General features: G+C 41.8%; 1 protein-coding gene across 3 annotated transcripts in view; it reads left to right on the top strand.

Annotated features, from left to right (window-relative positions):
- Nucleotides 1-20620: 20620 nt before the first annotated feature.
- The window catches only part of slc4a4a (solute carrier family 4 member 4a), an 85666-nt gene continuing 82145 nt past the window's right edge, over nucleotides 20621-24141 (top strand). For 2 of the 3 annotated variants that reach the window (XM_047382228.1, XM_047382227.1), the window contains exons 1-2: nucleotides 20622-20808; nucleotides 21181-21258. In XM_047382228.1, the coding sequence (XP_047238184.1) occupies nucleotides 21245-21258 (14 nt within the window). In that variant the 5' untranslated portion in view covers nucleotides 20622-20808; nucleotides 21181-21244. Of the gene's footprint in view, nucleotides 20809-21180; nucleotides 21259-24141 lie in introns of all 3 variants that reach the window. The other variant, XM_047382226.1, reaches the window with a different exon arrangement.

Genomic DNA, 24141 nt, shown 5'->3' with positions numbered 1-24141 from the left:
GATTACAACAAGGGCCAGGTAATTTGCTGCAGCTAGATCTAAATTAGGAGACTGTAGCTGATCAGGAATTAATTTATTTGTTCTAAAAATATCCCTGAAAATTACAAGATGAAGAACAAACTTTTCATCAGGATGTGAGCAAGGCAGTAAATGTACACATACGCAAAGTTCAATTTCTGTTGCGTGTTTTTTTTTAACTCCATATATATATACTAAATATATATACACACAGGAAAAAAGAAAGAAAACAAAAAAAAAAAAACATACAGCACACCCACCAATGGATCCATTAGCATAAAGACCAATTTGTTTTACCACACGACCTTAAGACAAGTCCTCTTTCCACATGTCGAGTTGGATATCATTACGATCCAGCCAGGTGAAAAAGACAGACCACATTTCCCCAAATTTATCAACCTTGTTCTTGGTAAAATTGCTAATTTTCTCTAGGGCAAAGTAAGTAAATCATTTCTTTAATCCATTGAGAAATGCTACATATTGAATCGTTCTTCCAAAAAACAAATATTAAGCAGAGATCTTAGATTGTTTGTAATAAAGTCTTTAGGATAGATATTTAAGATGCATATTTTTGGATTTAAAGGAACCTCCTTACCAATCATCTTGCCACCCACCCCCAATACCGCCTTCCACAAAGCCAATATTCGAGGACACCCCCACATACAATGAAATAAAGACCCTTTCTGGGAAATACATTTGATGCTAGTGTCAGGAATATGAAATGGTGTAATCTAACTGGAGTGATATATTGTCTAGTTATCCATTTGTACTGTAACAGTTTGGAATTTGTGTTGGCAGATTGAGTATGGATCAAAGTGCGAACCTCTGGCCACTCCTCGCTCGACAAAAAAAAATTTATTTCTTTTTTCTATCTCGTTTTTTTTTTTTTAGCCTTTTGCTAAACCTGTAGTATCCAAACTATACAGCAGGAGGAGACACAGGACCTGTAAAAAGGAGTAATGTTTTATCTTAGTTTATTAAACTAAAGCCATATTTAAACAAAGAAAGATTGCTGCAATTCATTTATTTGAAATTTTCGTTTTGTTTAAATTATCATTGTGTGGTTTAAACAGAAAAAAAACTTCTAAGACATTAAATCATGGTATTACACTGCAGCATTTACCAGCTGGTGGCAAATATGTAAGAAACCCATACACAATGGATGGATTATAAACATGATAATGACCAAATTTACAAAACAAAAAACCTGTAACAGACACTGTAGAGTCTTTAAATGTAATCATGTGAGAATTAAAACCATCTTATAGTTTCCTGCAAAAGAGTCAATATCACTTGAGTGTTTTCAAATTTTGTCACATTGCAACCACAGTCTTCAAACCATTTTATTGGGATTTCATGTGATAGACCAACACAAAGCAGTGCATAATTGTTAAGTGGGAAAAAAATGATACATGTTTTTCAAATAAGTTTACTAGTAAAATTCTAAAAAATGGCTATGTGCATTTGTATTTAGGCACTTTTAATTTTTCAGTAAAGCCACCTTTCACTGTCTGCAATAACAGCTACTAGCTAAGTCTTCTGGAGTATTTCTCTACCAACTTTGCACACCTAGAAACTGACATTTTTGCCCAATTGTCTTTTGTCTCCATTCAAGCTCTGTGAGATTGAATTGATCATTGCATTTAAAGTCTTGCCACAGTTTTGCAACTAAACTTAAGTCTGGACTCTGACTGGGCCGTTCTTACAGATGAATATGCTTTGATATAAACCACTCTATACCGGTAGCTGTATGATTAGAGCTGCTGTCGTCATGGAAGGTGAACCTTTGCGCCACTGTCAGACCTTTTACAGTCTTTCTCCAGGACTCTATCTTTCTCTCCATCCATCACTTCTATCAACTCTGACAAGCTCCCATGTTCCTCCTGAAGAAAAGGAATTGTTGTTGAGGTTAATGTGGAGAGTTTGTATTTCACCACACATAGCATTTTGCATGTTGGCCAAAAATGTTTTAATATTGGTCTCATCTGACCAGAGCACCTTCTTCCACATGTTTGCTGTCTGCCTGGCATGTGGCAAACTGCAAACAGGACTTATGTCTTTCTTTCAGCAATGATCTTCATAGTAATCTAATCTAATATAACATTTTACATAATGTTGTCCAGTCAACAGTTTCTCCAACTTGAGGTGTGGATCTCCGCATCTCCTCCTTAGTAACCATTGGCTTCTTGGCTTCTTTTCTAAATCAATGCTTAGGGTCATATGATCCAGATAAGGTGCCTGCTTGACCAGTGGAACCAGTCTTATTTAATCTTTTATTGTCTAATCTAAAAAGCCTGTGTTGATCACATAAACATAAATATTGTCAGTAGTTGTGAATCAAAAGTTATTTAACCAGATATTTAAATCTTACATCAGTGGATGAAAAACCAGAAGGTGGAGGCCAGGAAGGAAATCATGAAATGCTTGAAAGCAGATAACTATAATGCAACTTCATAAATGTATATATCTATAACCACAATTACCTTGCCAACCTTTGACCTCCCATGCATATGCACATAAAAATGGCTTTACTGTTCCACAACAGTCATATAATAAAGCTAAAGGTTGCCAATAGAGCTAAAGACAGGGTCTTTCTCTGAAAACACAGACTAATCAGAGAGAGAGAGTCAACCAGCCACTGTATGAGTCCTGATTTGTTGCAGACCAAAACATGTTTTCAGGAGGGTTCAACTGTGAAAAATAGTGGTGGTACTGTTGTGGGTGTCTAGGTTGTTCTTTACCTTAGGTATTGCCTTTTGTCATTGTTTTAAAAAGGAATTCTGCATCCAATTAAAGTATGCTTACAGACATTGTGAGGGTAAACATGATTTTCCTCTCTGAATAAATGTACTCAACGTAAAGGTTGGATTTTTCATTGTTTCTGTGTACTCCACAAGTCTGTACAAGAATTGAATGTAGATGTCTGGAGTGTTTTATGAAAGCTGTCCAGTTTGGAGTCAAACAGGATCATTGGGTCACCAGAGTTTACAGCAGAAGGCTCAAAAGAGGCTTTTCTGTTTCCCGTCACAGAACTAGGACAAACATGGAAACATGCATTACACCATAATTCTGACAGCATCCATTTTCCATCACCTTTTAGGTAAAGAGTGCCATTTTTGCTGAAAATTAGGATGAAACTGTGTTAAAGAAGTGATCAGTTGTGTACAAACTCCTTACATTAGTTCTTCAGACACGGAACTAATCAGCACTCCTGTGATTTTTCTTTATTACCACAGCTTACTTGCATTCCCTCTCCTCCTGTTTAATATTCAGAGTCAGGGTTAATTGCCGGTTATTTGTGCAGGAAATCAGATGCACTTTATAAAAGTAGAAATGTTTGACCTTAATGCACAGCAACGGGTTTGGTAAAAACCAAACACAGTGCCTCATACCCACTGTTAGGACCCAGGCATGCATATATATATATGAGATATAAGAATGTTTTAGAGATCAGACGGCGAAAGATGAACCGGCATAAGTACAAGAAGCTGCAAAAAAGGACCAAATTCTTAAAAAGAAAAGTATTGGAGGGCAGAGGGAAAAAGAAGCAGAAAAAATTTGATATATATATATATATATATATATATATATATATATAGTCTATATTTGTTTATAATATATAGTGTATATTTGTTTATACTCCATGTGAAACCTGGGGCTGTTTAGAAAAACACAAAGCCTGGCAGAAATGGAAGAAACACACACAGGAAGCTCTTCCTCAACAGCTCTCAGCCTCTCTGTGTTTTTAGTTTTTACATCAGTCAGGCTTGAAAAGCTCAGCTCACACAGATGTGTTGTGGAAGATGGGAGTATCATCGGAATGACTTTGTTGGCTGGAATCAGGAACTCCTTGGCTGCAGTCAACCAAAAATTGTCCAAAGGTAGATCAGCCAACGTTCGCTTTAAATCAGAATATTGTTTCAGGTCAGTTAGTTTCTCCTGCTCCTGTAAAGTCACGTTCTTTCCAACCACTGATGCAGAGCTATATGGCTTCCTAACCCAGTCAAGATATTCTGTGAAGGCTGAAGAGAAATAAAATGACAATTTCTCAAAAGTCTTTGAATGTTTACCCATTTCTGTCATAGTTCTATTTTTGTGGTGGACCAAAAAGGCAGACAAGCACGGAGAAAAGCAGAGAGGTGGTCGAAAACTCCTTTAATTTAAAGCGAGTCCACTTACATGCAGGCGAGGTGCAAATCCAAAAGACATCTCATGAGGACATTGAAAAGACATACCGACACCACGTGGAACAAAGGACGAAGGCAAACTTAAATACAGACAAAGGTGGACAAGAAACAATAGGGCAGGTAATCAGAGGAACAGGGAACAGGTGACACAAGGAGGCTGGGAGGCAGAGGGAGCAGGTGAAACAGATGAACCACTAAGGAGAAACACAGACCCAAGCAGAACAGGAGAAAAGATGACTAGAATAAAAGTAAACAGTAACTAAAGCTAACCTGTTAAAGGAGGAATTGGAGAATAAAGATAAACAGAAGAAACAGAGCTAAGAGGGACAATGAATGTAAAGGGAACAGAAACTGAGTAATTAACAACTAAAAAAGGAAAACTAATGATGAGAGGAGAACAGACAGGGAGGCAAAAGGAAACCAGAATTGTCAGAACACAAAAAGCAATCAACAAGAATACAAAACTTCAAACAAGAGCATCTAGTAAATCAAAAACACCAAACCACAAACAACGTCCAAAATCTCACATCCTGACAATTTCCTCACACAGTGCAGCAGTGTTGATGTGTTTCTGGATGAGTGCGAACATCTCAAGGTTGACCCTTTGCACGTGTTGATTCCAGAGGAACACCTTCAAACAGAATCCATTCATTTTATCTGCACTTGTAAGCAGGTTTACATTTTGGCCTTGCATTCGTGTGTTCAGTTCAGTCAAGATGATGAAATATATCTGCCAAGTAGATGTGGGTAATCAAAATCTCTTTTGTAAGAAACACTTCAAGTTCTTCCTGCAGCTCATACTCGTGGGACAGCACCTTGCCACAGGACAACCATCAGACCTGTGTATGGAGCAACAGGGCTTTTTACTCTTCTCCCATTTCCTCGCACAAAGATGCAAATGTGCGACTTTCACAGGTCGTGTCCTAACCAAGTTCACTATGCACACAACACCATCTAACACAGGAACTGGTTCTGCTGGTAAAGTCTTGGCAACGAGGGCCTTACAGTGGAAAAAAACAATAGATACCAACAACATCTGTGTGTGTAGTTAGAGTGGCTTAGGGTATCGTGAGCTATCTTCCTTATTTTTTTACCTCCGTCTTCTTCCCTCCCTGTTGGATGGAGTAAGGGGGAATCAGGTTTAGCCTAAACCGGCTCAGTTATGGTTGAGGAGCAAACACACCCTCCATTTCTGCTACCTGTATGACCCCTTCTCTTTTCCAATGGTTATAATCAGTCTGACAGAAAGGTATCCCAATCCTTGTGGTTTTTAGTATAACAATGGCCATCAGTGGGCTCTAGATGGACAAACTTTATCAGTTTATTATTTTACTTAGTTCCCCTACACGTGGTCCGTTCTGGGGTGGCCGGGCTCTGGCACTCGGTGGTTTGGTCTGGCCTCCCCGGCGGCCCCACGCCGTTCCAGACCCTTTGTGGGGTGCCTTGAGATGACATTGTTGTAAATAAGCGCTATATAAATAAATAAACTGAAACCGAAACTATCTCTGTAGTTATGCTGCTATAGGCTTAGGCCACTGTAGGACATAATGACCACTTTAATCCTCTTCGCTACATTCTCACACTACTCTCCAATTTTGCATTATTTGCTGTTATTTCAGTTTTTAACTTCTCGTTCTTTCTGTTTTCTCTTCTTAGAAGCTACACCTGGCCTAACTCTGTGTCTACCTGTGACACCTTTCTGGAAAGGGGCATTGTCCAAGCTTCTGCTGGCAACAACCTAATGCTCACCTTCTACAAATGATCCACTTGGCCCTGTCTTTCAATGTTTAACCCTTTCTCTCTCCTAGATATAGCAATTGACTGAGCTTTTACTGTAACTAACTGCATGTGCTTTCTTTCGGACTCTAAGTACTCCTGGATCAGTGCTTCTTTGTTCTCTTTGTGTCTCTGCTCTGTTCTCTCAAACCCCCAGTCGGTCGTGGCAGATAGCCGCTCACACTGAGCCTGGTTCTGCTGGAGGTTTCTTCCTGTTAAGAGGGAGTTTTTCCTCTCCACTGTCGCTACACGCATGCTCAGTATGAGGAATTGCTGTAAAGTCAACGCCAGTGACTGTCCACTGTCTCTACATGCTCATCCAGGAGGAGTGAATGCTGCAAGTCACTGACTGGATGCAATCTGCTGGGTTTCCTTAGATAGAAAAACTTTTTATCCAATTTGAATAAATAACTGAATCTGACTGTACTGTTCAATGGTTACGATCAATTGGAATGTATGTACCTGACTTTTGTGAAGTGCCTTGAGACAACATGTGTTGTTAATTGGCGCTATATAAATAAACTGAATTGAATTTAATCAGTTTTTTTTCCCTTCATTCTGCTAACGAAGCCTTTAATGTGCCCGAATATGGCTGTGGCCCCATCAGTGGGACCGCAATGTGGAAACACTTATGCAGTTTTTCCACGTAAGTCCTCCTCGGTCACAATATTCTGATGTGACCTGAATAATTTTCTCTCCTGTTGTTTTTTCTGGCAGTGCCCTGCAAACTGGAAAGTTTTCTCTTATGGCATCCCCATCCACAAAATGCACAATGGCCAAGAGCTGCGAATGTCCGCTAATATCTGTAGACTCATCAAGTTACAATGCAAATTTCCTAGTGATGCACATTTATCCCAAAAGAGCCCTTTCGTAGTCTGCAGACATGTCATCAATATGTTTGGCAATTATGTTATCTGAGAGACGGGCTTTTAGTTGTGTCCTTAACTGCATCAGGGTTGAGCACCTCTTTTGAAATGGCTTTGCGGGCAGGTATTAATGTCTCTGCCACAGTGTGGAATTTTTTTGATTTACCTATGGGTTCAGCAACAAGGTAAAGCTTTGAGGGCTCTCTCATTCACCTTTATGGTTTTTCTCATAAAAGTTGCCTGTTTCTCCATCTTTTCATGTAGGCAAACAAAACAGTCCGTCGGTTTTTCCTGAAGCGACGGGCGATTTGTTTAACGATGGAGTTTAAGCATGCTTGGTACCATGGTGCTGTTGGAAAGCTTTTCGCCGCATACTAAGCACAATGGCTTTGGTACCGTTAATCCCCCGTGAAAGTAAATCGGAGTGAAAGATAGTTTTCGCTATATTGACTCGAGCTCACCGTCTTTGCTTTCTTTCCTTTGCCACCAATTATACTAAGACCTTTTGTATACTAGGAATTTTATCCAGGGCAGAGTCCTGAGTTTTTCATTTTTCCTCTTTAAAAATGTTTTATTTACTGTCACCACTACCTTAGCGTTTTTGTACCCGAGAAAGAACTCTCATTCTTGAACTGGTTAGGTTTGCATGCCTTCGAACTTTGGTGTTTTGTTGAGCATCGACACGCGTTTCCACCAGTTTTGGGAACTGTTCATGAGTCATCAACAGTGGCCGTTACACAGCAAGGCGGAAAGCATGGTAGCAATTTCCCTTTTCAGTTTACCAAATTTTAAATGAAATTAGGTCATTTCCCACAGTACACCTGACGATCTCTCACGACTCACTAGTGTGACGAGGCACTGTGGTTGAAAATGACTGTTCCAGAGTCAAATGAGAAACCGTCTGTCCAACAGCTGAAGCTTGAATGAACTGAAGCTATGTTTTCATGCATTTATTTCATAATTCCGGTAAATATTTAGACCATTTTCGCACTTCTCATTGTGTTTTGAAGACAATTTGCATTCCTGGAAGAATCTGACATCAGAAGCAGCAGCTAGAGAGAAGTAATACTTCTATTGAAAGATGAAAGATAAAAAGGGAGTAGCGTCACTACTTTCAGACTACAAAGCATCAATATCCTGATGTAAAGACCTCCTCAAATCCCCCTTTAAAGGGATCCTAAAATCCAGTGTTTGAACACTGATTTCATGGTTTTGAGATGTAATTTGAAATAAAGCGGGGATTGAGAAGAGAAACGCAGGTGCGTGATTTTTTCCCCATGTGTGATGCCTTTTTTCCGTCACATTAAACTTGCAGGAAAATAATAAATCGCTGACATATTCTCAGCATTGCAGCTGTTTTGCTTTATACACACACAAAATGTGGGAAGATGTTCTCTCGCATCACGTCACCTGAGATCTGCTGTGCCGCTGTTAGCCTTGACAATATTTTGTGTTGTGAATGAACACATAAATACTGTTTTGAGAACAAATTTTAACATGCGGAAGAATGTAATTGTTGCCACAATGAAAGCACAAAACGGCGATCTGTGTTGCAAGTTCTGGGAAAACCTGTTGTTGGACAATTTTTACAATAATTCCATTCAATAAAAGCATGCAACTTCAAAGGCTTTACCTGAAAAGTTGCAGAGGAAAACAGAGTGACAAAGTTTCAACAAACAGAAAGAGTGGCATCATGTGACCTGAAACAATTTACCAAAATAGCCTTAAAAGTATAACAAAAATCACACAGACCACAGAGTTCATTATCATAATGACATTTAAACAATAGTAAAATCATACAAATTTTAAAAGTTGCTGAAATTCAGTCAAGTAAATATGGACTTTTGCAGAGGAGTCTTATGCAGAACCATAAATCACACTCTAATCGATGCTGTAAACCATCATCTTAATCATTTAATCATTTATAAAGCGCTTTACAAACCAAAATGTAAATAAAATCAGCAAATTAATAAAAATCCATAAAATACAAGATTACCAATATCAACAATAAAACCTCACAGAAGGAGAGTGTTCCAGAGCCTACGAGCTGCGGCTGAAAAAGCTCTGTCTCCTCTGGTCACAAGCCAAGTCCTGGGAACATTTAAGAGCCTTTGGTCTTTGAGATCTCAGAGATCCACCGGGTTTGTGTGGATGTAAAAGCTCGTTGAGGCAAAGAGATTAAGACAATTAAAAACTAAAAGCAAAAAATTCTAAAAGAAACAGGCAGCTGGTGTTAAGAAGAGAAAACTGGGGTCATTTTTTCTTGTCCCGGTTAGCAAACGGGCAGCTGAATTTTAAACCAGCTGAAGACAGTGAAGGAGAGACTGGTCAATCCCAGTCTAGAAGTAATAAAAGCAAGGATAACAATCTTAAGGGAATCATGAGGAAGGCAATCCTTGATTTTACCAATAAGCCTCACGTGATAAAAGCTTGATTGGACTACTGCACTGACCTGTTTGTTGAATTTAAAACCAGTAGTTTCCAACCTTATTCAGTTGGTTGTGTTAAACTAACAAAAACAGGGAAAGGGGAAGAAAGAAGAGAAAACTTTATTTTCCTTCAGTAACACAAGAGGGGTTGAAGAATATGTTTTAATTGTTCATTCCTTTTACTTAACTGTTATAGTTTCCAAGTTTGAAGTTGGAGAAAATAAAACAAGTTTACCAGAAGTTGTGATTCCACCTGAAGAAAACTTCCATTGCAAAATCCAATATGGCTGCCTAGCATAAAACTTTAAAATGGCTGCATTAAGATATAGTTTTTTTCCATGTCTGACAAATTGTATGTAATTACTTTACTTTCACACACAGCGCTATATAATATCCTTTGATAAACAAGTTACTACAGTGGGTAAACATACGCTCATACTCGTACTCGTCGTCTTCCACTTATCCGGGACCGGGTCGTGGGGGCAGCAGACTCAGCAGAGACACCCAGACGTCCCTCTCCCCAGACACCTCCTCCAGCTCCGCCGGGGGGAGCCCAAGGTGTTCCCAGGCCAGCCGAGAGACATAGTCCCTCCAGCGTGTCCTGGGTCGTCCCCTGGGCCTCCTCCAGTGGGATGTGCCTGGAACACCTCCCAAGGAAGGCGTCCAGGAGGCATCCGGTATAGATGCCCGAGCCACCTCAACTGGCTCCTCTCGATGTGGAGGAGCAGCGGCTCTACTCCGAGCCCCTCCCAGATGGCCGAGCTCCTCACCCTATCTCTAAGGGAGTGCCCGGCCACCCTACGGAGGAAGTTCATTTCAGCCGCTTGTATCCGGGATCTCGTTCTTTCGGTCATGACCCAAAGTTCATGGCCATAGGTGAGGGTAGGAACATAGACCGACCGGTAAATTGAGAGGTTTGCTTTTCGGCTCAGCTCTCTCTTCACCACAACGGACAGGCACAGGGCCCCCCTTACTGCGGCAGCCGCACCGATTCGTCTGTCGATCTCGCGCTCCATTTTTCCCCCACTCGTGAACAAGACCCCGAGATACTGAAACTCCTCCACTTGAGGCAGGAACTTCCCTCCAACCTGAAGAGGACAGGCCACCCTTTTTCGGTCGAGAACCATGGCCTCGGACTTGGAGGACCTGATCCTCATCCCAATCGCTTTACACTCGGCTGTGAACCGCCACAGCGCATGCTGTAGGTCTTGGCTAGAGGGGGCCAGCAGGACCACGTCATCCGCAAAAAGAAGTGACAAAATCCTCTGGTCCCCAAACCAGACCCCCTCCGGCCCTTGGCTGTACCTAGAAATCCTGTCCATAAAAGTTCTGAACAGGATCGGCAGCCCTGCCAGAGTCCAACATGCACCGGGAACAGGTCCGACTTAGTGCCGGCAATGCGGACCATACTCCTACTCCGCTCTTACAGGGACCGGATGGCCCCTAATAAAGGGCCCCCGATTCCATACTCCTGGAGCAACCCCACAGGGCATCACGAGGGACACAGTCAAATGCCTTCTCCAGGTCCACAAAACACATGTGAACCGGTTGGGCAAACTCCCATGAACCCTCGAGTACCCTGTAGAGGGTAAAGAGCTGGTCCAGTGTTCCACGGCCGGGACGAAAACCACACTGCTCCTCCTGAAGCCGAGGTTCGACTATCGGCCGATCTCTCTTCTCCAATACCCTGGCGTAGGCCTTACCAGGGAGTCTGAGGAGTGTGATCCCCCTGTAGTTGGAACACACCCTCCGGTCAACCTTTTTATGAAGGGGGACCACCACCCCTGTCTGCCAGTCCAGAGGCACTGTCCCCGACCGCCACGCAATGTTGAAGAGGCGTGTCAACCATGACAGCCCAACAACATCCAGAGACTTGAGGTACTCAGGGCAGATCTCATCCACCCCCGAAGCCTTGCCACCGCGGAGCTTTTTAACCACCTCGGTGACTTCAGCCTGGGTGATGAAAGAGTCCAACTCTGAGTCCCCATCCTCTGTTTCCACCACGGAATGCGTGATGGCAGGATTGAGGAGATCCTTGAAGTACTCCTTCCACCGGCCGATAATGTCCCCAGTCGAGGTCAGCAGCCTCCCACCCCCACTATAAACAGTGTTGGCGAAGCACTGCTTCCCCCTCCTGAGCCGCCGGACGGTTTGCCAGAATCGCTTCGAGGCCAACCGGTAGTCCTTCTCCATGGCCTCGCCGAACTCCTCCCAGGCCCGAGTTTGTGCCTCTGCCACAGCCCGGGCCGCAGCACGCTTGGCCTCACAGTACCAGTCAGCCGCCTCAGGAGTCCCACAAGCCAACCACAGCCGATAGGACTCCTTCTTCAGCTTGACAGCATCCCTTACTGCCGGTGTCCACCATCGGGTTCTGGGAGATGCCGCGACAGGCACCGCAGACCTTACGGCTGCAGCTACGGGCAGCAGCATCGACAATAGATGCGGAGAACATGGTCCACTCGGACTCTATGTCTCCAACATCCCCCGGGATCTGGTCAAAGCTCTACCGGAGGTGGGAGTTGAATACATCCCTGGCCGAGGGCTCCGCCAGGCGTTCCAAGCAGACCCTGACTATGCGCTTGGGCCTGCCAAGTCTGTCCGGCTTTCTCCTCCTCCAGCGCATCCAACTCACCACCAGGTGGTGATCAGTGGATAGCTCAGCCCCTCTCTTCACCCGAGTGTCCATAACCTGCGGCCGAAGGTCTGATGATACGACAACAAAGTTGATCATTGACCTCCTGCCTAGGGTATCCTGGTGCTAAGTGCACTGATGGACACCCTTATGTTTGAACATGGTGTTCATTATGGACAATCTGTGACTAGCACAGAAGTCCAATAACAAAACACTGCTCGGATTCAGTTTGGGAGGCCATTCCTCCCGATCACGACTCTCCAGGTGTCACTGTCGTTTCCCACGTGGGCGTTGAAGTCCCCCAGCAGAATAATGGAGTCCCCAGGAGGGGCACTATCCAGTACCCGACAGGGACACCAAGAAGGCCGGGTACTCCGCACTACCGCTCGGCCCGTAGGCCGAGACGACAGTCAGAGACCTGTCCCAAACCCGAAGGCGCAGGGATACAACCCTCTCATCCACTGGGGTAAACCCCAACACGAGACGGCTGAGCTGGATGACAGCAAGAAAACCCACACCAGCTCGCCGCCTCTCCCCGTGGGCCACTCCAGAGTAGAAGAGAGTCCAACCCCTCTCAAGGAGATGGGTTCCAGAGCCCACGCTGTGCGTGGAGGCGAGCCTGACTATTTCTAGTCGATATCTCTCGACCTCCCGCACAAGCTCAGGCTCCTTCCCCTCAGCGAGGTGACATTCCACGTCCCTAGAGCCAGCCTAAGCATCCGGGGATCGGGCCACTGAGGTCTCCACCTTCGTCCGCCACCCAATCCTCTTTGCACCGGTCCCTCACGCTTCCCCCTGCAGGTGGTGGGCCCACTGGGGGATGGCCTCGCGTCTCTCGTTCGGGCTTGGCCCGGCTGGGTCCCGCGAGGAGCAACCCGGCCACCAGGCGCTCTCCGGCGAGTCCCGACCCCAAGCCTGGCTCCAGGGTGGGACCCCGACTCCACCGTACCGGGTGACGTCACGTGCCTCGATATTTTTGTCCTCATGAGGGATTCTTGAACCGCTCTTTGTCTGACCCATCACCTAGAACCTGTTTGCCATGGGAGACCCTACCAGGGGTATTTAGGCCCCAGACAACATAGCCTCTAGGATCATTTGAGCACTCAAACCCCACGTTAAGGTGGCGGTTCAAGGAGGAGGGTAAACATGCACATTTCAGAGAAAAACTTCATTAGCACTTATTGCTAACAGTTGATAGCCTAGTCACTGACCATATCTGTTACCAAATCCTGCTGGTTTTTGAACTTGGAATTGGAATACATTAAAGTTGGATTTGATGTCATTTCCTGATTCAAATTCTGAATTGGGATGTAAACCGACCACAGAGTATGCATGAGCCCTTGTTTTTGGTTTACTGTTGTCCACCACATCTGTCAGTTTATTCATATTTTCCTTGGAAATTGTTAATGCCAACATTTCTGAAGAGTGTCCCTAAATGCAGCCCAGGTATGCCAACAATATGCAATATGCAGGTTAGGTAACTTAACTGTCCTCATTCAATGTCCACTTGAGATAGCCACCATCAATCCAACCTCCTGCTGCCCCACAATGGGACACTGCAATGTTGAGTTGACATAGACAATAAATGGATGAACAATAAAAACAAATCGTCTTTTAAAATTCTTTTTTATTTTTACTTTGGTGGTCTTTGTTTGATTTTAAAATTAGTTTGATCATTATTTAAAAAATCATGTTACAAAAAAAGCTAAACTTGAATTAGATCTGTAAAAACGTTTTCACAGCACTTTAAGCTTAATACTTAGTGTGGAACAAATACTGCACATTTTGCACAGCTTCTGAGCATCTTTAAGCTTGTTGTTTTGATATTTCCAGCTCATTTATTTTATTGAACCAGCCTTGGTCCACCAGAACTACAGGAATGTTTGGACCAAGCAAAAGTAATAAACCAATTGAGCTCTTGAAACACGTAACACCAAATTTCATTCTGCAACTAATTAGAGGTAAATCAGACTGTATACATTTTCTTATTTTCTTTATTCATTCAATTCAATTCAGTTTATTTATATAGCGCCAATTCACAACGCATGTTGTCTCAAGGCACTTCACAAAAGTCAGGTTCATACATTCCAATTAATTCTAACCATTGAACAGTGCAGTCAGATTCAATTATTTATTCAAATTGGATGAAAAGTTTTTCTATCTAAGGAAACCCAGCAGATTGCATCCAGTCAGTGACTTGCAGCATTCACTCCTCCTGGATGAGCATGTAGAGACAGTGGACAGTCACTGGCGTTGACTTTGCAGCAATCCCTCATACTGAGCATGCATGTAGTGACAGTGGAGAGGAAAAACTCCCTTTTAACAGGAAGAAACCTCCAGCAGAACCAGGCTCAGTGTGAGCGGCCATCTGCCACGACCGACTGGGGGTTAGAGAGAACCGAGCAGAGACACAAAAAGAACACAGAAGCACTGATCCAGGAGTACTTTCTATGGGAAGGAAAAGTAAATGTTAATGGATGTAGCTCCTTTAGTTGTTTCATCTAGAAAGAAAGAATAGATAAACTCTGAGCCAGTTTTCAAGGTTAGAATCTGAAAAAGAGCACATATAGTTAGTTACAGTTAAGCTCAGTCAATCGCCATGTCTAGGAGAGAGAAAGGGTTAAACACTGAAAGACAAGGCCATGTGGGCCATCTGTAGAAGGTGAGCATTAAGTTGTTGCCAGCAGAAGCTTGGATGATGCCCCTTTCCAGAAAGGTGTCACAGGTAGACACAGAGTCAGGCCAGGTGTAGCTTCTAGGAAGAAACTAGAGAGAACAGAGTTAAAAGCTGAAATAACAGCAAATAATGCAGAATTAGAGAGTAGTGTGAGAATGTAGCAAAGAGGGTGAAAGTGGTCATTATGTCCTCCAGCAGCCTAAGCCTATAGCAGCATAACTACAGAGATAGCTCAGGATAACCTAAGCCACTCTAACTATAAGCTTTATCAAAAAGGAAAGTTTTAAAAGTAGACAGTTTGTCCATCTAGAGCCCACTGATTGCCATTGTTATACTAAAAACCACAAGGATTGGGATACTTCTCTTTCAGATTGACCATAACCATTGTAAAAGAGAAGGGGTCATACAGGTAGCAGAAATGGAGGATGTGTTTGCACCTCAACCATAACTGAGCCAGTTTAGGCTAAACCTGATTCCCCCTTACTCCATCCAACAGGGAGGGAAGAAGACGGAGGTAAAAAAATAAGGAAGATAGCTCAGGATAACCTAAGCCACTCTAAATATAAGTTTTATCAAAAAGGAAAGTTTTAAGCCTAGCCTTAAAAGGAGACAGGGTGTCTGTCTCACGGACTAAAACTGGGAGCTGGTTCCACTGGAGAGGAGCCTGATAACTAAAAGATCTGCCTCCCATTCTACTTCTAGAGACTCTAGGAACCACCAGTAAACCTGCAGTCTGAGAACGAAGTGCTCTGTTAGGAACATATGGAACAATCAGATCTCTGATGTATGATGGAGCTAGATCATTAAGGGCTTTATATGTGAGGAGGAGAATTTTAAATTCTATTTTGGATTTAACAGGGAGCCAATGAAGGGAAGCTAAAATAGGAGAAATATGATCTCTCTTTTTAATTTCCATCAGAACTCTTGCTGCAGCATTTTGAATCAGCTGAAGGCTTTTAACTGCATTTTGTGGACATCCTGATAGTAACGAATTACAATAGTCCAGCCTTGAAGTAACAAATGCATGGACTAGTTTTTCAGTGTCACTCCTGGACAGGATATTTCTAATTTTGGCAATGTTCCGGAGGTGAAAGAAGGAAATCCTAGAAACCTGTTTAATATGGGATTTAAATGACATGTCCTGGTCAAAAATAACACCAAGGTTTTTTACTTTATTATCGGAGGTCAATTTAATGCCACCCAGGTTAAGTGATTGACTAAGTAGTTTATTTTTTAAAGACTCTGGTTCAAAGACGACAACTTCTGTCTTGTCTGAATTTAGAAGCAGAAAATTTAAAGTCATCCATGTTTTTATGTCTTCAAGACATGCTTGTAGTCTATCTAACTGGTTGGGCTCATCAGGATTTATGGATAAGTAAAGCTGGGTGTCATCAGCGTAACAGTGAAAATTTATTCTATGCTGCCTGATAATTTGACCTATTGGAAGCATATATATAGTAAAGAGAATTGGCCCAAGTACTGAACCCTGTGGTACTCCACAATTAACCCTCGAGTTTAAAGATGATTTATCATTTACATGAACAAACTGGAATCTGTCAGACAGATAAGATTTAAACCAGCCTAGCGCTGTTCCCCTGATCCCTACAGGATATTCCAGCCTTTATAAGAGAATATTATGGTTGACTGGATCAAATGCAGCACTGAGATCTAACAGAACCAGAACAGACACAAGTCCATTATCTGAGGCCATAAGAATATCATTAGTGACTTTCAGCAGAGTTGTTTCAGTGCTATGATGAGCTCTGAAACCTGACTGAAACTCTTCAAACAGGTCATTGCTGTGTAAATGCTCACACATTTGATTAGCAACTATTTTCTCAAGAATTTTAGATAAGAATGGAAGATTGGATATAGATCTGTAATTTATTAAATCATCTCGATCAAGCGAAGGTTTCTTAAGTAAATGTTTAATTACAGCTAACTTAAAAGCCTGTGGTACATATCCATTTACTAAAGATAGATTAATCATATCTAAAATGGGGCTTGTAATCAGAGGGAACACTTCCTTAAATAATTTGGTTGGGATTGGGTCTAACATACAAGTTGAAGGTTTAGATGAAGCTAATATTTCTGATAACTCAAGAAGCTCCACAGGATCAAAACAGTCCAAACACAAATCAGGTTCTGCAGTTATTTCCAATGTTGTCTCACTTGCTGAGGATGAAGTAATCATCTTCGGGAGTATGTCAAAGATTTTCTTTTTAATAGAATCAATTTTATTTTGGAAGAATCCCATAAAGTCATGACTGCTAAGAGCTAAGGGAATGGATGGCTCAACAGAGCTATGACTCTGTGTAAGTTTAGCAACTGTACTAAAGAGAAACCTAGGATTATTCTTGTTCTCTTCTATTAATGATGAGAAATAAGCTGTCCTAGCTTGGTGAAGTGTCTTTTTATACAACAGTAGGCTATTTTTCCAGATTAAGCAGGAATCCTCAAAATGTATTTAGGTCGAAGCCGTAAACCCAGCTGGCACCGAGGCAACAGGTGCAGGGATTCTTGTTGCAACGTATTTCTGGTTGCAAGGCAGCATATGCTGGTGCCAAAAATATATGAAGGTCACCAAAAGAACATGCTCTGAACTGACAGACGCTGAGCAACAGAAATGCATAAGGGTTTAAATGGCTCGAATAAATAGCTGCTGGACAATCTTATTCCAGTAAACCAGAGCTGAGTTTATTGAAATATGGCTTTATTGAATTAAGACAGGGCTTCAAATTTGTACTGGAGGCTGTTTTATGACTAATCTATAGATAAAAATATTTAACATTTTGTCATTATCCAGTTTTACTTAATCTGTGTTTCCCTTCATTCTAAAATATATTGTTACTACACTGTCTTTCTAAATTTGTCATATTGCTTATATGGTTAGTTTTGTCACAGCAAAAGCTGTAAAACAGTCTAACTGAAATGCCTGTACCAATCTAATTAGCAGACTGATTGCTACAAAAGAGGAACTGATGTGCTGGAAATAATTGTCTTTTTGTGCAGCAAGGAAACCACTTCAGTATAAGAAAAACATCAGACGCAGGCCGAAATTCTGCAAGAACTATAAGGATGAACAGCAGAAGACTGCTACAAAGTTACTTCCTCTGACAAATCTTCTTTTCTAATGTTTGGAACGTAGAAAATAATTTTTTCTGGTTGCTTCTGAGACACAGAGAAGTCTTCCTCCCAGTTATGTCCACGAACACTTTCTTGAATAAAAAAATGACATCAAAAACGTCTTTCAACAATTCAGGAACAATTAACGTTGATTTCTATAGTTTTCACCATGATGAAGCACCACGTCAAATGACAAAAGTGGCGACATCTGGCTTAAAGGTAAGTCACATTTGAACCTGTGGTCAGAAGACTCCCCAGATCCTAACCCTACCGAGAACCTGTGCTCAAAAAGTAAAAATAATAATCATACATTTATTTGTAATGCCCTTTATATTTAAGCAAATCTCAAAGTGCTGCATGATAAAACATATGCTAAAAAATGAAAACACAAAGAGAGCATAAAAACAAGATGAGGCAAAAGCAAATAAGCAAGAGTTCAATCAAAAGCTTTCCTAAAAAGGTGGGTTTTCAGGCCATGTTTAAATCATCCATAGTCTGTGGTGTCATCAGGTGATCAGAGCGCATTCCACAGACTGGGAGCAGCTAAACAGAAAGTCAAATTTCCCATTGTATGAAGCTTTGTCCAGGGAGATTTCAGGAGGTACCCTGAGGCAGATCAGAGTGTGCGTGTGGAGGTCAGTGGGGTGAAGAGATCCTTGAGATAGAGGGGGTTCTTAACCATGGATGCACTGGTGGGTAGGGAGGGACACCTTATAATCAATCTTGAGTTAAACAGGAAGCCAGTGTAGTGATTTAAGGATGTTGTGTTGAATGTACTGCATCTTCTAAAGGCTTTTCTCCAGGATCCTGGTGAGGAGTGCATTGCAGTAGTCCAGCCTGGAGGAGACAAAAGCATGGACAAGCTGTTCCGCATTTGCAAAAGTGAGTGTGGGATGGAGTTTGGCAAAGTTCCTGAGGTGGAATAAGGAGGTCTTGCAGAGATATTTGATGTGAGCTTCAAAGATCTGATGAGAATCCTTTTCAAGTAAATGGTAATATGGCCTGCACTTGTGTAGTGCTTTATCAAGTCCGAGGACCCCTAAGCGCTCTACACCACAATCAGTCATCCACTCATTCATGCACACATTCACACACTGACAGTGGTAAGCCACATTGTAGCATTCTAGCTACCCTCTGACCACCATCAGCAGGCAAGGCGGGTGAAGTGTCTTGCCCAAAGGACACTTTTGACAGAGCAGGGATTCGAAACGGCAACCCTCTTGGTTACAGGACGAACCCCTACTACCGTCGCCATTGTCGTCCTGGGAAATGGAATATCTTGTCCTGTGATGGTGATGCTGGTAATGTCAGATGACCAAACCTGATGTGGTGTGCCGACTAAGATGGCTTCAGTCTCCACCTACTCAAGCTTGTTTAAACAGAAGCCAACAAACACTGATCTACTCCACAGCTCTAATGAGACAAGAAAAGGTTAGCATCAATCAGGATTTGGTCCACAAGTTAATATCCAGAATGTCAGAGCAAATTACAGAAGTTTCAAAAATAAGCCAACACTATCAAAAGCATTGTCCAGTTTACAGTATTAAGATTTAACAAGGATATAAAAGTGATGGTTTCAAAATCAGCTGCATGGATGCATTTTGAGGGGCGTTGCTGCAGTAGTATGGCGCAGCTGACTTTAAGAACTGCCTGGTTCTTGTATAATCAAAGCAAGAACTGTGGATACATCTGTCAGAGCGCTGCCCCTGGTCTCCAATCCTGTTTTATGTGTTCAGGACAAGATCAGAGGAGTGGGCTGTCCGGTTTGGGAACCCAGGGGTCTTATCTTTACTTTTTGCAGATGATGTGGTTCTGTTGGTATGTTCAAGTAATGTATTTCACTAGTTCGCAGATGAGGCCATGGTTCTGAACAGGAAAAAGGCAGGACTTCTTCCTCCAGGTTGGGGATCACTCTTGGCTTCAAGCAGAGAAGTTCAGATATGTTGGTGTGTTTCTGATGAAGGAAGGTGGGATGGAGCAGGAGATGGATAGACAAAGTGGGGCCTTGTCTGCAGTAGTGCAGGCGCTCCTCGAGTCTGTTGTCACAAACAGCTGAGTCAAGAAGCAAAAATTGTGTACAGTCGCCTGATATAGATCACAACCAAAAAGAAGGAGATCCTGGATACAAGCGGTGGAAATTATCACCCCCTGTAGGGTGGGTGGACCCTCTGAGCCAATAAATAATTTATTAAACAGTAAAAAAATGTAAATGATTAGATATTAAAGTCTAGTGACTTATCAAATATAATTATTATCAATGTTTTCAGAATAATTTAAACTCAGTTATGAAAAAATAGGATCCATACTGGAGGAAGGTTCATCCCAAAGATAAAATTTGTCACTTCAGGTTGAATTTCAATGGCTCTTTTTCTCCGTTCAAAGAGCTGGTAATAATATTTTTTCTAACGGGAATTGAGTCATCACGTGTTCGGAGTTAAAAAACAAAACAAAACCCATTTAATATCACAATGTGTCTCCCAGCAGATGGCGCTGTACGTCCAAACTAATGCACCTGATCTTGAACTAAATGTAACCCAGGAAAGCTGTACATTTCAGAGATGCTGGCAGACATTACCGAAGTATGATCTTTTAGAAGTTTACATTACACTGGATAAATAAAAGCAGAACCAAGAATGCATCGTTTTGCTGGAACTGAAGACAGCGGAAATGCTACAGAAATAATGTTCATACCAAAAGATAAATATTTTGTTATGCTTTTTCTTGAATTTTTCTTTGTCTTATAAAATATATATATATGGAATTAGCCAACTTTTCTGGATTGTTTTGAACTTAATGAGTGATTGTGTAAACATTTGTGTATGGAGCACGCTGACCTCCCTCCCCCCGGAGGAGTGGCGCAGAGAGAAGGATGGTCCGGCTGATAGAAGAGGAGGCGGCGGCCGCTTCAGGACGCGCAGCGTTTACAATCGGAGCACAATGACTCAGACTAATTTCCCAGAGCTCTGGAATTAGGCTTCTTGTATTTCATGCCGCCAGTGGGCTGTAATTCAGAACCAGGCAGCGTTTTTCCAGCGGTATCGTGATTTACTCTGGGTGCACATTGGGGCTGACAAGTTCGGACAAAGTTCCTGAGGCCGTGAGTTTCCGTTCATTTTTTTCACAAGTTGTGAGGCAGGTGCTTTCAGTGTTAATTTGTGGTCACTTTCTTTGCCTTTAGATTATGTTGTATTGTAGAAGAAAAAAAAAAAATCATTATGGCACAGTCGTAAACAGATGGATGCGTAAATGCGCAGCCGAATTTTGTTGTTATCCTAATTTCTGCATGTGGGACGCTGGTTTCTGCAGTACTTTCTGCAGAACACACCGTGTCAGCATCTCCTCTTATGAGACCTCCACTAATGTGTTGAACATGGCAGTCAAGTTTTAGGTGATACATGGGTGTGATATCTGCATGTAAAGGCTTAAGCTGTCGGTTCTTTCTAATCCCCTCTCTGCGTTGCCTTTTCAGGTCAAACACCAGCAGCAGCTCCAGTCATCTGCTCTGCGCAGAACATCCAGACAGACCTGAGGGGATGAGTGGCAAGAAGTAAGTGTTTGCTTTTAACTTCATGTAGAACTACTTCATCTTAAATAGAAAAGCTGCAGGTGGTCAGTGAGGGGAAGAATAAACTCATAAATCAGGCGCAATTCAATAATTAGCGTTCTGGTAACAAGGATGACAATCTAAAGGATAAAATTAATAATTTATGGCATTTTATATGTCTGCGCCTCAAACTCCCACCAGTCTGGATCAAGGCCAGTTTTGGTCCAAGTTTGTTAAAGTGTAACTGGTTAAACAGAAACAGTCGCATAGTTGCTTTGGAAGTAGCCTCAGATGGAGGATATCCAAACATCACTGTTAGTAGGGATGCATCGGTCAGGTTTTCCTGGTCAAGACTGATTTCCAGTTTACCATGAAATTGAAACTGTTGATTGAAATTTATTTCTAAGACCTAAAACATAAAAAAAACCAAAAAGTGCTTGCATCAGTTTCTCCGGTAAGATCACACAAAACAACTAAATGTGGGTAAAAACACAGGAACAAACATAGGAAGCATTAAGAGTTTAAAAGAAATCCTAAAATGACATCTCCATTCTTGTTTTATTTATTCGAAGGAAACTTTTAAGTTTTAGCTATAAAAAACTAAGCTTAGGTGACAAATTCTTGAATGAATGTGAGTCAAATGACCTCAATAGCCTTGAAGAAATACAGGTCCATCTCCATAAATTAGGATACATCGAAAAGGTAATTCAGTTTTAGTAATACAATTCAAAAACTGAAATTTAAATATTACATAGACTGATACACACAGAGTGATGTATTAAAAGTGTGTTGCTGTTATTTAGATGATTATGGCTTACAGCTAATGAGAACAAATTTTTTCAATTTCTCAGAAAATTAGAATATTACATATGACAGAAAAAGATCTATAAAGAAGACATGGTGATGTCATGATCCACGAAATCATTGGGAGGACAGCTGTCACTGACACCCTACACAGAGAGTGAGCCACAAGGTTACTATTACAGAAGTTGGTTGTATCCAAGCATTATTAATGGAAAGTTAAGTGGAAGGAAAAAGTGTGGGAGAAGAAGGTGCTCAAGCAACAGGGATAACTGCAATCTTGAGAGTATTGTGAAGCAAAACCCGTGCAAGAATTTGAGGGAGATTCACAAGGCACAGCCATAGTATCACTGTGCTTGATTGGCAAAAAAGAACTGGCCTGACCTAAACCCCAAAGTGAGTTTATGAAGAAGAGAGAAGCAACCTGGGCCTCCTTAACACCTCAGCAGAGTTGATTCCCTTCATACAATTAATGCAAAAGTATTGTACTGTAGAGGGCATTGACAAACGTCTGTAGAAAGCCAGTGGTGCTGTGTTAAAAATGTAGTATTTTTTTGAGAAACATTGTAATTAGCTGTAAGCCATAATTTTCAAACTTTATATATATATTCTAATTTACTGAGATGCACCTGAGATGCACCTGTTTGCTATCTCATGTGGCACATTGTAGGATTAACCTCTGCAGATCAGATTGGAGAATATGGATCGTACCGCCGCGTTTCGTTCACGTGTCATATGCAGATATCGTGCACCGTAAAACTCTGCGGATGCTGTCAGGCGGCTTGATTCGTCCATGTTTTGGTTACACAGCTAACAGGCTGGGTACAGAGAGCACTCTCCCCTCCTTGAATAGGCTGTGGACCAGGCTACATGCAGACTATTGCTGGTTCTCTGAGGACACAGAGGCCGATAATGTTATCTGCAAAGAAAAGAGAGATATTAGTTAATGTACAATGACAAGTGCAAAGTAAGGTTGTTTTTCATGTTAGATAATTATAACCAATTCATAATCAAGTTTTAAATATTGATCAAAGGAAAACAACCTTCAGTCGCTGGATTTAAAAAAACACTGCACATGAAGTGCAGAATAGACAGTTGTTTCTCGATTAGAAATAACTTAACAAGAGTGAATTAAATCTATAGTTTAGATTTGTTTGTTGATGAGTTCTACTAAGCAGGGATGAGCAGTAAAAATCCTATCTGAAGTAGATACCACCCTAAGCATCTTCATTTAATGACAGGAAAACAAATTTTCCAAATAAGTGCCAGTTCGGGCAGAGCCAAGACAAAAGCTGACTTATGTGGTCTTAAAACAACTCAAGAGTAAGAACCTTAAAACCATCATCAAGGTGTATTAGATGGCCATTTAAGCAGAAAAACTTTAGTAGTCTGTAACAAAGACCTGCCCATGTGAATTGCATAACTGAACCTGTTAATCAGATCCTTCCAGAGTAACTAACTGATGCAAAATTAAAGCTGAGTGAAAAACCTGGTGCTGCTGGACAACTGCACTTGATTAACTAATCATCAGTGTGAACACCTCTGTAAAAGTAGAATTCTGGGCAGTATGCTGGTCCGTATCATGCAGGAGTGTGTTTATACAATACCAAGGTGGAAAGACACCAGCGTTGAACCTAGAGAAACAACTGTTGCTGCCCATCAATCTGGGAAGGGTTAAAAGCATGTGATTTAAAGTCACCCCAGATGCTCAGATGCACCATGCTAGAAACCCCATGCTGTTTAGTGTGGTGGTGGAGGGGTGATGATTTGGGCCTAGGTTTGCAGCCACTACACCTGGGCACAATGCAATCATTTGGTCAACCAAGAAGTTTTCTGGAGTCAAATGTGAGGCCACCTGTTGTGTGAAAGTAAAGAAACAAAAGAGTGGACCAAACTCCACCCAGAGTGATGCGAGAGACTGACAAAGCTAAACAGAAAATGAGTAAATCAAGTTATTGCTGGAAAAGACTTTATCCAGATTTGAAAAGCCAACACAAAAAGAGGATCATGATTGTTGACCATTTGTTATCTTGTTTATAAAATAATATCTACCTTCAGGAAACTCAGCCATGGTTTTGTTTGACC

This window comes from Girardinichthys multiradiatus, chromosome 12 (genome assembly GCF_021462225.1).
Source record: "Girardinichthys multiradiatus isolate DD_20200921_A chromosome 12, DD_fGirMul_XY1, whole genome shotgun sequence".
NCBI lineage: Eukaryota > Metazoa > Chordata > Actinopteri > Cyprinodontiformes > Goodeidae > Girardinichthys > Girardinichthys multiradiatus.
The sequence above is the reverse complement of the archived record's forward strand: the minus strand, read 5'-3'. Positions and strand labels throughout refer to the sequence as shown.